General features: G+C 40.1%; 1 protein-coding gene across 1 annotated transcript; it reads left to right on the top strand.

Annotated features, from left to right (window-relative positions):
- Positions 1-2,729: 2,729 nt before the first annotated feature.
- Positions 2,730-3,815, top strand: LOC136245232 (uncharacterized). The gene is made up of 2 exons (XM_066036724.1): positions 2,730-3,639; positions 3,753-3,815. Exons 1-2 carry the CDS (start codon positions 2,746-2,748, stop codon positions 3,813-3,815), a joined length of 957 nt encoding a protein of 318 aa, XP_065892796.1. The 5' UTR covers positions 2,730-2,745.
- Positions 3,816-10,873: the final 7,058 nt, after the last annotated feature.

The following is a 10,873-nucleotide window of genomic DNA, read 5'->3' as shown; positions in this document are numbered from 1 at the left end:
ACTCTCTGCAAAGTGTTTTTTTTTGTAGCTGATCTCTCTACAGGGTAATTTGTTTGTAGCTGAACTCTCTCCACAGTGACTTGTGTGTAGCTGAATTCTCTAGAGAGTGATTTAATTGTAGTTGAATTCTCTACAGGGTGCATGACTTGTTTATAGCTGAACTCTCTTCAGTGTGACTTGTAATGTTCTGAATCTCTACAGCAATATATTTGTAGCTTAACTCTCCACAGGGTGACTTGCTTCTTGCTGAACTGTCTATAAGATTAACTATTTGCAGCTGAACTCCCTACAGAATAACTTGTAATGTAATAGAATTCTATAATGGAGTAAATAAATTAGCCAAATGCTCTATTAGGGTGACTGTTCTATTAGAGTATCTCGATCTCGCATTTCTACACGGAGTTGGCTTTCGAATCATAACTCAGTGGTTTGTAATCCGATTCTTCTTTACTACTGCAAGTACTTTCTATGAAGGTTATTCCAGCTATACACCGATTTTCAGCTCATTGCTCTAAGCGGTTTACCTAGTAGGCGTGAAAACTAATACTTTTTTATTCATAAAAATCGATCGCGTAATTGTGACACAGGTTGGGTTTTGTGTCATGTCTCCATGGTCTAGTCTCGTGCCCAGACCGCTTTTTTTTGTGTGGGGGCGGAGAAAAAACTTTTTTTTTCACCGTTCCCACACAATAAGAAAAAAAACGGTCTGGGCACAAGACTATCCATGGTCTTTATCTCGATTCCTTTCAAACCACCAAAAGGCACTCCTACGATGGTTACTCCATCTACATAGCAATTTTCAACTCATTCCATGAAGCGGTTTAACCTGTAGGCGTGACAACAAATCGATCTTGTTTTACGCGAATTATCGGTCATAACTCCTGAACCATTAATCTGATTTGCACCACATTTGATGCTAGGATTCGCTTTTGGACTCCCTTTCTGTGTGCCATATTTCAAGGCGATCGGAGCACGCGTTTGCGTGTTATAGCAATTTTTGCAAGTGTGCGAAAACATGCACGAAGAAGAAAAAAACGAAGAAAAAAAATCGAACCTTTGGCAGCTTGTATCTCGGAATGGCTGGAGCGATTTCCTTCAAATTTGGAATGTAGACTCCCCTGGCTGGCGGGCAACTCTGTAGCAAATTTGGCCCCAATCGGATAAAGGATCACCGAGATACAAAGGTGTGAAAATGACGTTTTCTTTCTTCCTGTAAATATACTCACGGTGTGGCGCGCCGGCTTCTTGGGCTGCATGACACACTACCGTGTGTCTTGATCTTATCCAGATATCTTGCAATGGATTCGTACCTGTACTGTAAAGCGACTTTGGAAGTACATAACTCACTCTCAAGCAGTTTGAGTAACTAAAGTCTCTTAAGTACTTGAAAGTCTCACCGGCTGTCACTATCGGTCGATAGTAAAATATCTCGAGTTGTCCAAAATCTCTCAAGGAAACTCAATTTAAGCACTCAGCCTCTAGTAGTGCAAAACTTGTCTGGTGAAAATCTCTCAGGTACATAAAGCTAAAAATTACTCGAGTATGAACTTATATAGCATGCATGCATGTATATACAAGTATTAGCTCAATGTACATAACTGATGCACACAAGAGATATAGCTATAATATGCAGTGCAGCTCTTAGAATTGAGACCAACTGCTTGCTTTTATTGGTAGCACATTCTTCACAGACAGCTTATAGCATGTAGCAGGGTAGATGAATCCTATTTTGTGTGCCAAGAAACACAGAATTAACCAAATATGGAGGAGACTGAGTGTGGTGCTCGACTAGACATTGGGTGGCCTGCAGTTTGAATGCTGGGGTATGAGGAATCTTTCCTTTCTTTGGCCATGTTGTCAAAGTCTACATAGTTTAGGTAACTCAAAGGCTGCATGCAGCACTAGTTGCTGTCAGATCTTCAGTGCTACATGGACACTGTAAAGTAAAAAATAAAATTGCTTCAGGAATGTAAAATGTACGATTTAAATTCTTTCAATATATTTCATATTGACATAGTTATAAACAAATGTCAATGGCTTTCAATTTGAGCTACCCTGATCTATTATAGCTATTCATTAATAAAAAAAACACCAGTAGTAGCAAGCAGTATAGCAACAGCAGCAGCAAGCATGTCACAGTATAGCTAGTGTAATAGCAGCAGTTGCATTTAACAGTATAAACAGTAGCTATATAGTATATATAGTAGCAGTAGGCAGTTGCTTTAAAAACAGCATGCAGTATAATATAATATAGCTAGCTAGATATAGCAGTAGAGGCAGTAAGTAGTGACTGCTGCCAGTGTAGTAATAGTATAGCTAGTAGCAGTAGCAGCTATATAGTATAGAAACAGCAGGAGTTATAGTACTGTGACGCGTGAGCAGCAGCAGTAGCAAGCCCTGCGGCTACAGGAGCAGCAGTATAGCTAGCTATATAGTCGTAGTATATTAGCAGCAGAAAGGCTTAAACGCGAGTGTTGGACGTGGTAGCTCCGAAAAACTGGCAGGGAAATATATATCACTAGCGTTTTTGTAGGGGAAACACGCATCCCTAGTGATATGTGAGCGGGGAAACACGATACTCGGGGAAACACATATCACTGTGACACCGGTTCTTTTATCTTTAAAAAGAAAAAATCTACTTAACTACAAATATGTTTGTGAGGCGCGCGCGTGACATCTCAGCCATTAGGGTATTCCCCTATAGCAGCCCTTCTGTTCCTCCTTTTTGGTTACCCATGGTGTAAAATGGCCTCCCAAGGCATGATTGACCGGTTGGAGGAGTTCACTCTTGAAGGAGTTAAATCCACTGGAAAAGACTTAGGACGAGGCGCCTATGGTAAAGTGTTTACTGTAAAGTACCTGGGGTTGGTTTGTGCTGTAAAAGAGATTCATGCTCTTCTCCTCGACGGGGTCTCTCCTCAAGAGAAGAAGGCTATCAAAGATGGCTTTATAAGAGAATGCATTCGATGTAACGCCATCCGCCACCCTAATATTGTGCAGTTCTTGGGCGTGTATTACTCCTCTGCTCAGTCGGAACTCCCGATCATGGTGATGGAATTGATGGATACCAGCCTCAACTCCTTCGTGGAGAATAACAAATCACAAATCGCCCTGAAATCGAAATTCTCCATACTGTACGACGTATCACTAGGCTTAAGTTATCTTCATGGTCATAAACCACCGGTGATTCATCGTGACCTCTCGTCCAACAATGTTCTACTGAACAGTCACCTTGTAGCGAAGATCAGTGATTTGGGGATGGCCAAAATGATCAGGGCTGATAGCAAGCAGACTAAGAGCAGGTTGACCACAGCACCAGGAACCCTGCACTTTATGCCCCCGGAAACATTTGACGAAATTGATCCAGTGTATGGCACTCCTGTAGATGTCTTCTCTTTTGCCGGAATTGCCCTCCACGTTTTCAGTGAGGAATGGCCCACTCCAACACGTCCAGTAAAGAAGGATCCCAAAACCAAAATACTTGTGGGACTTTCTGAAGCACAGCGACGCCAGGCTTATCTTGATAAGATGACAGGAGGAGCTGCTGTACTAAAGCCACTGATAGAGAGGTGTTTGGAGAATGAACCAGAAGACCGTCCTTTAATAGAAGAGGTTGCAGAAGTGATAGAACCCTTGAAGGTAGTGTGCGTGTGTATGTGTGTGTGTGTCTATATGTGGGTGCATGTGTGTTTACCTTAAAGGATGGTACATACACATGAATGATTATGACAATGTTATTGTACAGTTCACAGGGTAGGTGGCCCAAGAAGCTGGCACGTCACACCATGGTGTGTTATGGAGAGAAAGAAAAATAATATTTCACACATATGTAGCTCCATGCTGCCTTTATGAAATGTGATGATTCTTCTAAGCAAACGCCCTCTACCTTCAGTAGTCAGCATGCCAAATTTGAGCAAAATTGCTCCAAAATACAGATTAGCTTCATTTCTTTGTTTTTGTTTTTCTTCTGCACACTTACAAAATTTGTTAATACCTTGGCATCATTGTGATCCCCAAAACAAGAGGAGCTTGGAAATCTTTGGGTTTGTGTCAGTGCTCCCAAGGAGACAGAAGATATAAACATTAGTCTCTCTTGAGTAGTTTACTATTGTTTTTTTATTTCCACGTTTTCACCTTCACCCTGGTCGTAGGAAGGGCCTGGAAGGCAAAACTTACCCAGCAATAGATTCACCTATTCTGATGGTGTAAGTTTCATCTCAGTAGAGGACTGCATTCATAAGTTATGACCGTTTAATTAAGCACCTGTAGTTTATTTTCCGTATTGTCACTGTACAGATCAATTTTTCTGTTGTTGCTACTTTGTAGCACTGTATCTTTTCAAGGCTTCTCGAGCTGAAACTTTAATTGGTTGACCATTCCTTTGGCTATCTAGATAAAGAAAATGTAATAAAATGGAATTCAAAAAAAGCACTGTATAACATATGGGGTTCTTGCAGACCCAGTCACATATTTCAGTGATGAACTATTCGGCTGATTCATTGGGCAGTTGGTTCCCCTTGTTGAAATGACAAGATAATATGTTTGTGAACATTGAAATAATTATGGAAGGCTTCAACTATTTTGTCATATTTCTTCTTGTCTCCAGTGGTGATTCTTGTGGTATCTAATGTCTTCTCCCCGGCATTAAAGGAGCTGGCTCACATGCCTTTCTTCATCTCTTCTGGCCCAACACAGTATGATTTTGGGCCACTCTTCCATCTTCTTAAAACAGAAGGGGGTTTGATGGTTGTAAGTTCATTGTAGCCATCTGTATTGAACATTCACAATCAGTTATCCCTGACCTAGCTGACATCACGTGCTATAATGGCATGTGCACAACGTTGCACTATCTTAAATATAGTACACAATACATACAGGTACAGGAAAATAATACAGTATGCATTCAACCAATACATAAGTCAGTCTGTCATAGAAGACATCACTACTGATTAAGCTACAACTGCTGGTATTGCTCTTCTTATAAGTCATGAAGGTCGCACATGCACTAATTTATTACAAGGAAAATTAGGAATTTCAAGTTCGATTTTAGGAATCAAGGAAATAAAACAAGGAAGGTCAGTAGGGATTAATTGCCCAGTAGTATAATATCTTCATGTGTAGGCAACTTCAATTTGTTTTATTTCTTTGATGAACTTGAAATTCCAAATTTTTACTTGTATACTTTTTTGTAACATTATTATTACTGGTGAACCCACACAAACTTCATTAGAAGAAAGAATGGTACCAGGCTTATTGTTTTTGTCTGAACGTGCGATAAATTTCTGAATTAGCGAAGTGAGGAAATTTCACTTTGTTTTCAGTTATTTTCATCCCATCGTACAGTACGATAGTAACTGTATAGTAGGGACCACAAAGGAGTACGCATGGCCCACAAAATAACATCACCCAAAAACCAGCCTCAATTTTGCCTGCCGACGATGAGGCAGTATTGGTTAGGTGAAACTAAGCCCAAATAAGCTTTCAGATTGACCGAAATGCTTTCAACAAGTTGCTACGGCATTTTAAAAAATAATTTATTTAACAGAATTTTCTACTGACTGACTGCCTGATGCCTTCAGACAAGTGTACTCGATAATGGCTACAGCTACAGGCTTGCATTTTTCACTGTTCAGCATCGCTTTGTCCCGAGAGATGCCTTTTGGCATACTGCAGTACATACAATGCATTCTTCATGGACTTACCAGTGTCCTCCTTTGTGTCCCATTCATCTTTGCTGACAGTGAAAAGTGTCAATTTGGCAGTAGCACATGATAGCTTCCCTTCATACTGGAAATTGTCCGTATTTTCATAATGGCTACTTTGATTGCAGAGGTGCTTTTCGAACAGTTCTCGATGTGTACTGCTGTGTAACAGGTTGAACATAGCCAACAACAAAGCATAATGGATCCTTCACTTTTCAGATGATAATTGATATAACTGGGGCATGTGGCACCATTTATTTTTGGATTGCAAAGGTGCTTTTCGAACAGTTATAGATCCGAAATGCTGTGTAATGGATTGAACTTAGCTGACAACGAAGCGTAATGGATACTTCACTTTTTGGACGATATAGCTGGGGCGCATGGCACCATTTCAGATGCGGTATGCGTGCATTCACCAGTCATATTACAAAAAATGTTAACAAACAACCACACAGAAAAATTTGGAATTTTCAAAACTAGAGTAGGGACCATAGCACATTGATAAAAAGTACTGAAACAAGCTGGAGTAGTGCACGATATTACATCACAGTAAAACAAAGAGAAGTGTTATACCCCTACTGTACATGTGCTCAAGATACCATAATGGAAATGCACGGTAGGGATATAACACTTCTTATTGTTTTACTGTGATTTAATATCGTGCACTATTCCAGCTTGTTTCAGTACTTATTATCGCCCTACTCTGGTTTTGAAAAATATTCCAAATTTTTCTGTGTACTTGTTTAAAGTGTTACATTCTATATGAGAAAGACCTCTGCAATCAAATGAAAAACTTGGACAATTCCCATTACAAATGTAGGGAAGCCATCACGTAGCACTACTCTGAATTGATACTTTGTGCTGACAGCAAAGATAAATAGTTACAAAGGAGGACACTGGTAAGTCCAGCATTGTACATACTGCAGTGTGCCTAAAGGCACCTGTTGGACTGAAGCAATGTCGAACAGTGAAAAAATCAAGCCCACAGCTGTAACTGGCTCAAATGCTATCAATCACTGATACAACACAAGGTACAACAACATGGCATAACAGAATATGCACACATACAAAGGGCGTTAAATAGATACATACATAATCATTGTGTGTGAACGTAGTTAAGTATATGTCACACTGCTCTCCCCTAGTCCTCTAAAGTAAGGTCTGGGGGATGAGGAGTCCTTTGTGGCATGGAGCAAGTTCCAATGCCATATACCCTACTGTTGATGAACTAGCTGGTGTTGCTGTTGTTACTTCAGTGTAACTTCTTGTGGGTCTGTATTCATCTTCCTGGAAACAGTATCGGTTCTCTCAGTATGCTGACCATTACATACACCTTCTCTGTTTGTCCTTCAACTGTGGTTGGCCAAAACATGTTTTATGCCTGTTTTAGTGAACAATTGTGGTTTTAGCAGAGCCTAGCAGCTGCATTCTATAGTTCACAGCACTGGTTTTGTCTACAACAGCATACAGCCCTCTTCAAAGACAGGAGAATCTCTTGATCTGTCCTGTTTTAATTGCTGGTACATATAGCCACACTAAATCTCCTACCATTAAATTTCTGTTTTGTCATATCTTGCATTGTTGGCTTTATGAGCTTCCTCAATACTGCAAAGGAGTTTATTGTATGCTTGTTTAAGAGACTGCCCAACTTGCTCCGCATACTCAGGAAGACCTTTACCTCACTCTAAAGACATTGATACTCTTCCCAACATAGCATCAACTGGCAAAGTTGCAGAGTGCCCATAATTAACAAGAAAAGGTATAAATCTAGTGGACTCATGAATGGTGGTTTGATACACAAACAACACTTTGGGCAAGTGACTGTCCCATCCCTCTAGTTTTTACTGACAACTTTAGACACTAATGTATGATTAAATCTTTTTACTTGCCCATTTGTCTGTGGATGGTACGCCGTTGTTTTAGTTTGGTTGATGCCCAACTGCTTACACAAACTAATCACTTCATTGTTTAGGTTAGATCCCTGGTCACTGCAAGGTATGTTGGCACTCCACATTGGCACACAATCTCATCAACCAGCACTCTGGCCAGAGTCTTAGAATCTGTTACCTGAAGGGAAAAACTTCAACCCATTTGCTAAACAAGTCAGTTGTTACCACTATGTATTTGTGTCCCTTTGAAGATGTGTGTAGAGGGCTCATTATGTCCCAGGATTTTTTCAAATGGTTGGTGTGCTTGAATTGTACTCATTGGGGCTTGAGGAGCTGGCTGGGGTGGGTTACACTTTTGGCATGATTGGCATGAGTGCACCCAATTCTCAACATCTAACTCATGCCCAGGCCAGTAAAACCGCTCTTTCACCTTTTCAAGTGTTTTTTTTTGTGAATTCCCAGATGGCTTGCTTGATTGTGGAACTGCGTTAGGACTATTATTTATTTATTTTTATTGTTTATTAAGGGAAGTACTTTATCTCTCATGCTGGTAGGAACAACCACACGGAGACGTAGAAGATTTCCAGAACTGGTGATAAGCACCCCATCATGTAGAAATGTTCAGTGTAATCCTGGAGCTATCTTGTGGGGAAGTGATTTTCCATTTTGCAATGCTTTAATAGCTTGTGATAGTTGGTCATCTTTCAACTGTGTTTCACTGATCAGACTCAAAGAGCAGAAATCACAGAAACTATTCGGGAAATCGTGTTAACATATTACCTGGATTGAACTCAAAATTGAACTGTTGCAAAAATAATGTCCACCTCAGCCTCCCCTACATCTTTTATCCCTTTCAATGATGTCAATGGATTATGATTAGTGAGTAGTGTGAAGCGGAAACCATGTAAAGTTATTTGACTGCTGACACTGCTGCTAAAGCTTCTTTTTCAATGGTTGAATAATTCCAACTGACGGCTCCAGTAACAGATAAATCCCCTCTCTTTACCATCCTGAATTTGTCCAAGCACTCACCCCACAGCAAAATCAGAAACATCAGTATACAGCAAGAATAGTAATTTAAAGTCTGGATATTCCAGGTAAGGGGCTCTGTAATCTTAGAATAGTTGTGCACAAATCTTCGATAATAATTCATCAACCCAATGAATTATTCATGATTTGTAGGGTCACCTTATTGTCTGGAGTACGTAATTGTGAACAGAGACCGGGTGACACACAGGTAGTTTGGCAGGTTCAACCAAGCCCTCCATGGAGTCTTCAAAGCAACCAGTATTTCCTTTAACTTTGCAAGTTATAAACTGAATGGTACGGCCAGGTAGATGGCACCAGGACAGATACAATTTCACTGTAACTGTTTGGCGCAAAGGTACATTGACATCCTATAGTATGTTATGTATCAGCAGGGTGTGGTCCCAAAGAAAGTGTAACACTTTTACAATCTAGCACAGCTCCATGCTTCTTTAAAAAGTCAGCACTCAGCAGATGGTCTACTGTCAGATCATGAGTTAATTACAATAAAGGCGTGTTCACAAGTGAAAGGTCCCAGAGAAACTAATAGTTTAATCTGATCATTTACATCTAAGGGAACACCATTAGCACTTACGTGTGATAGGTCAGTTTTATAATGGTTCCATGATCTTTGCTTGAGAGTGATCGAAATGGTACTACAGAAACTGTAGTCCCTGAGTCTAACAGAAATGCTGTAGGCAGACTATTAACAGTCCAGCTGTGCATAACATTGTGTTAAGATTTACAGTAGATGCATAACCCCCTACCGTTGGAGCTGGCCTACTGAAGTTCAAGGGCAGTCACATTAAAAGTGGTCTATCTCTCCACACAACCAACAAGCTTGCATAGAAGTCTGCCTGGGATTCCTGCCATACGAATGTCTACCCCTTCCCCTGGGTTGAACCCTGCTGGGAGGCCGCTTTCTATCAGACTGATTCCCAGCTCTTCTATATAAATGTTTGGACATCTTCTCTAAATTTTCATAGAATTTTTCGAATTCTCCCGGTCCTTTCCTCTGGGGTAATAAATCCACTTCCTTTTGGGACTCCCTTTGCTCTCAAAATTCAATGCATATTCAATTTCTCCAGCTTCCTTAACAGCTTGCTCAAAGGTAGTGGGTTTTTACTTTAGTTAACCCATGCAGCTTTGCTCATCAGCACCTTGTTCACTTCTGCCAATCAGTTCTGGTCTTATCACTTAATCAATTCAATGTAGATATCCACAAGTCTACCATGTAAGAGCATCGGTAATACTGTTGCTTTCTTTGCTGAGTTCTATTCTTTGGCTGCCACTATCAGCTCAAATCTTGTCCACGCATGAAGAAACTATTCTTTGGTGATCTCTGGGAGGGGTAAATCCAACTGTTGAGCCATGGTGCTGGAGTACTACTATGTACATCTGTTAAATATTAAGAGCCCAAGAACACACAACTCTAATTAACGCACAAATACTTCTGTTTTGGTACCATTAAAATAACACACCAAGATACAACACCTTAATTGTTTGTTTTCAGAGTAACCCTGGAGCGAATCCCACTTCTGACACTAATTTGTAACAGGCTTGAATGCTATATCAAGTACAACACAACGTGGCATAACAGAATGTGCACATACATAGGGCGTTATAAATAGGTACATAAATAATCATTGTGTGTGCACATAGGTACTTACGTATGTCACATAACTTTTACCGTTATTGAGTTACGTTTATTGGTCAGACAGTCAGTCAGTAGATCAATAGATATGGGAAAAATCATAAAGTTGATGTTCTTCCTGTAGCCTTAGCCATTATCGAGTTATGCTTGTTTGAAGGCATTACTCAGTCACTCAGTCAGTCAGTAGAAAATTCTGTTTAATTTTTTTATTTAAATTTCATAGCAACTTGTTGAAAGCATTTCGGTCAATCTGAATTAAGGCTTGTTTGGGCTTAGTTTTGCCTAACCAGCACTGCTTCATCATCATCAGGGAAAAGTGAAGCTGGTTTTTGGGTGATGTTTTCATGGACCACGCGCACACTTTTGTGGTCCCTACTATGATGTTGTGTAAAATAATATCTAACAGTGATGATGGTTAGTTTTGTGATACCTCCATGATCCCTACTATACACTAAAGCACTATCATACTGTTATGATATTCTCAAAATGTGTGTACTTGTGTGTAATAGTGGCAGAGGCTGCATTGTTGTAGCATAGAGTTTAAAAAAAAAATTGTTTGGTTGCTCCACTACGTAACACTAGAGGTTGTGCTTTCAGTGATG

Source organism: Dysidea avara, chromosome 15, assembly GCF_963678975.1.
Source record: "Dysidea avara chromosome 15, odDysAvar1.4, whole genome shotgun sequence".
Classification (NCBI taxonomy): domain Eukaryota; kingdom Metazoa; phylum Porifera; class Demospongiae; order Dictyoceratida; family Dysideidae; genus Dysidea; species Dysidea avara.
This window is presented reverse-complemented; position numbering and strand designations above follow the sequence as displayed.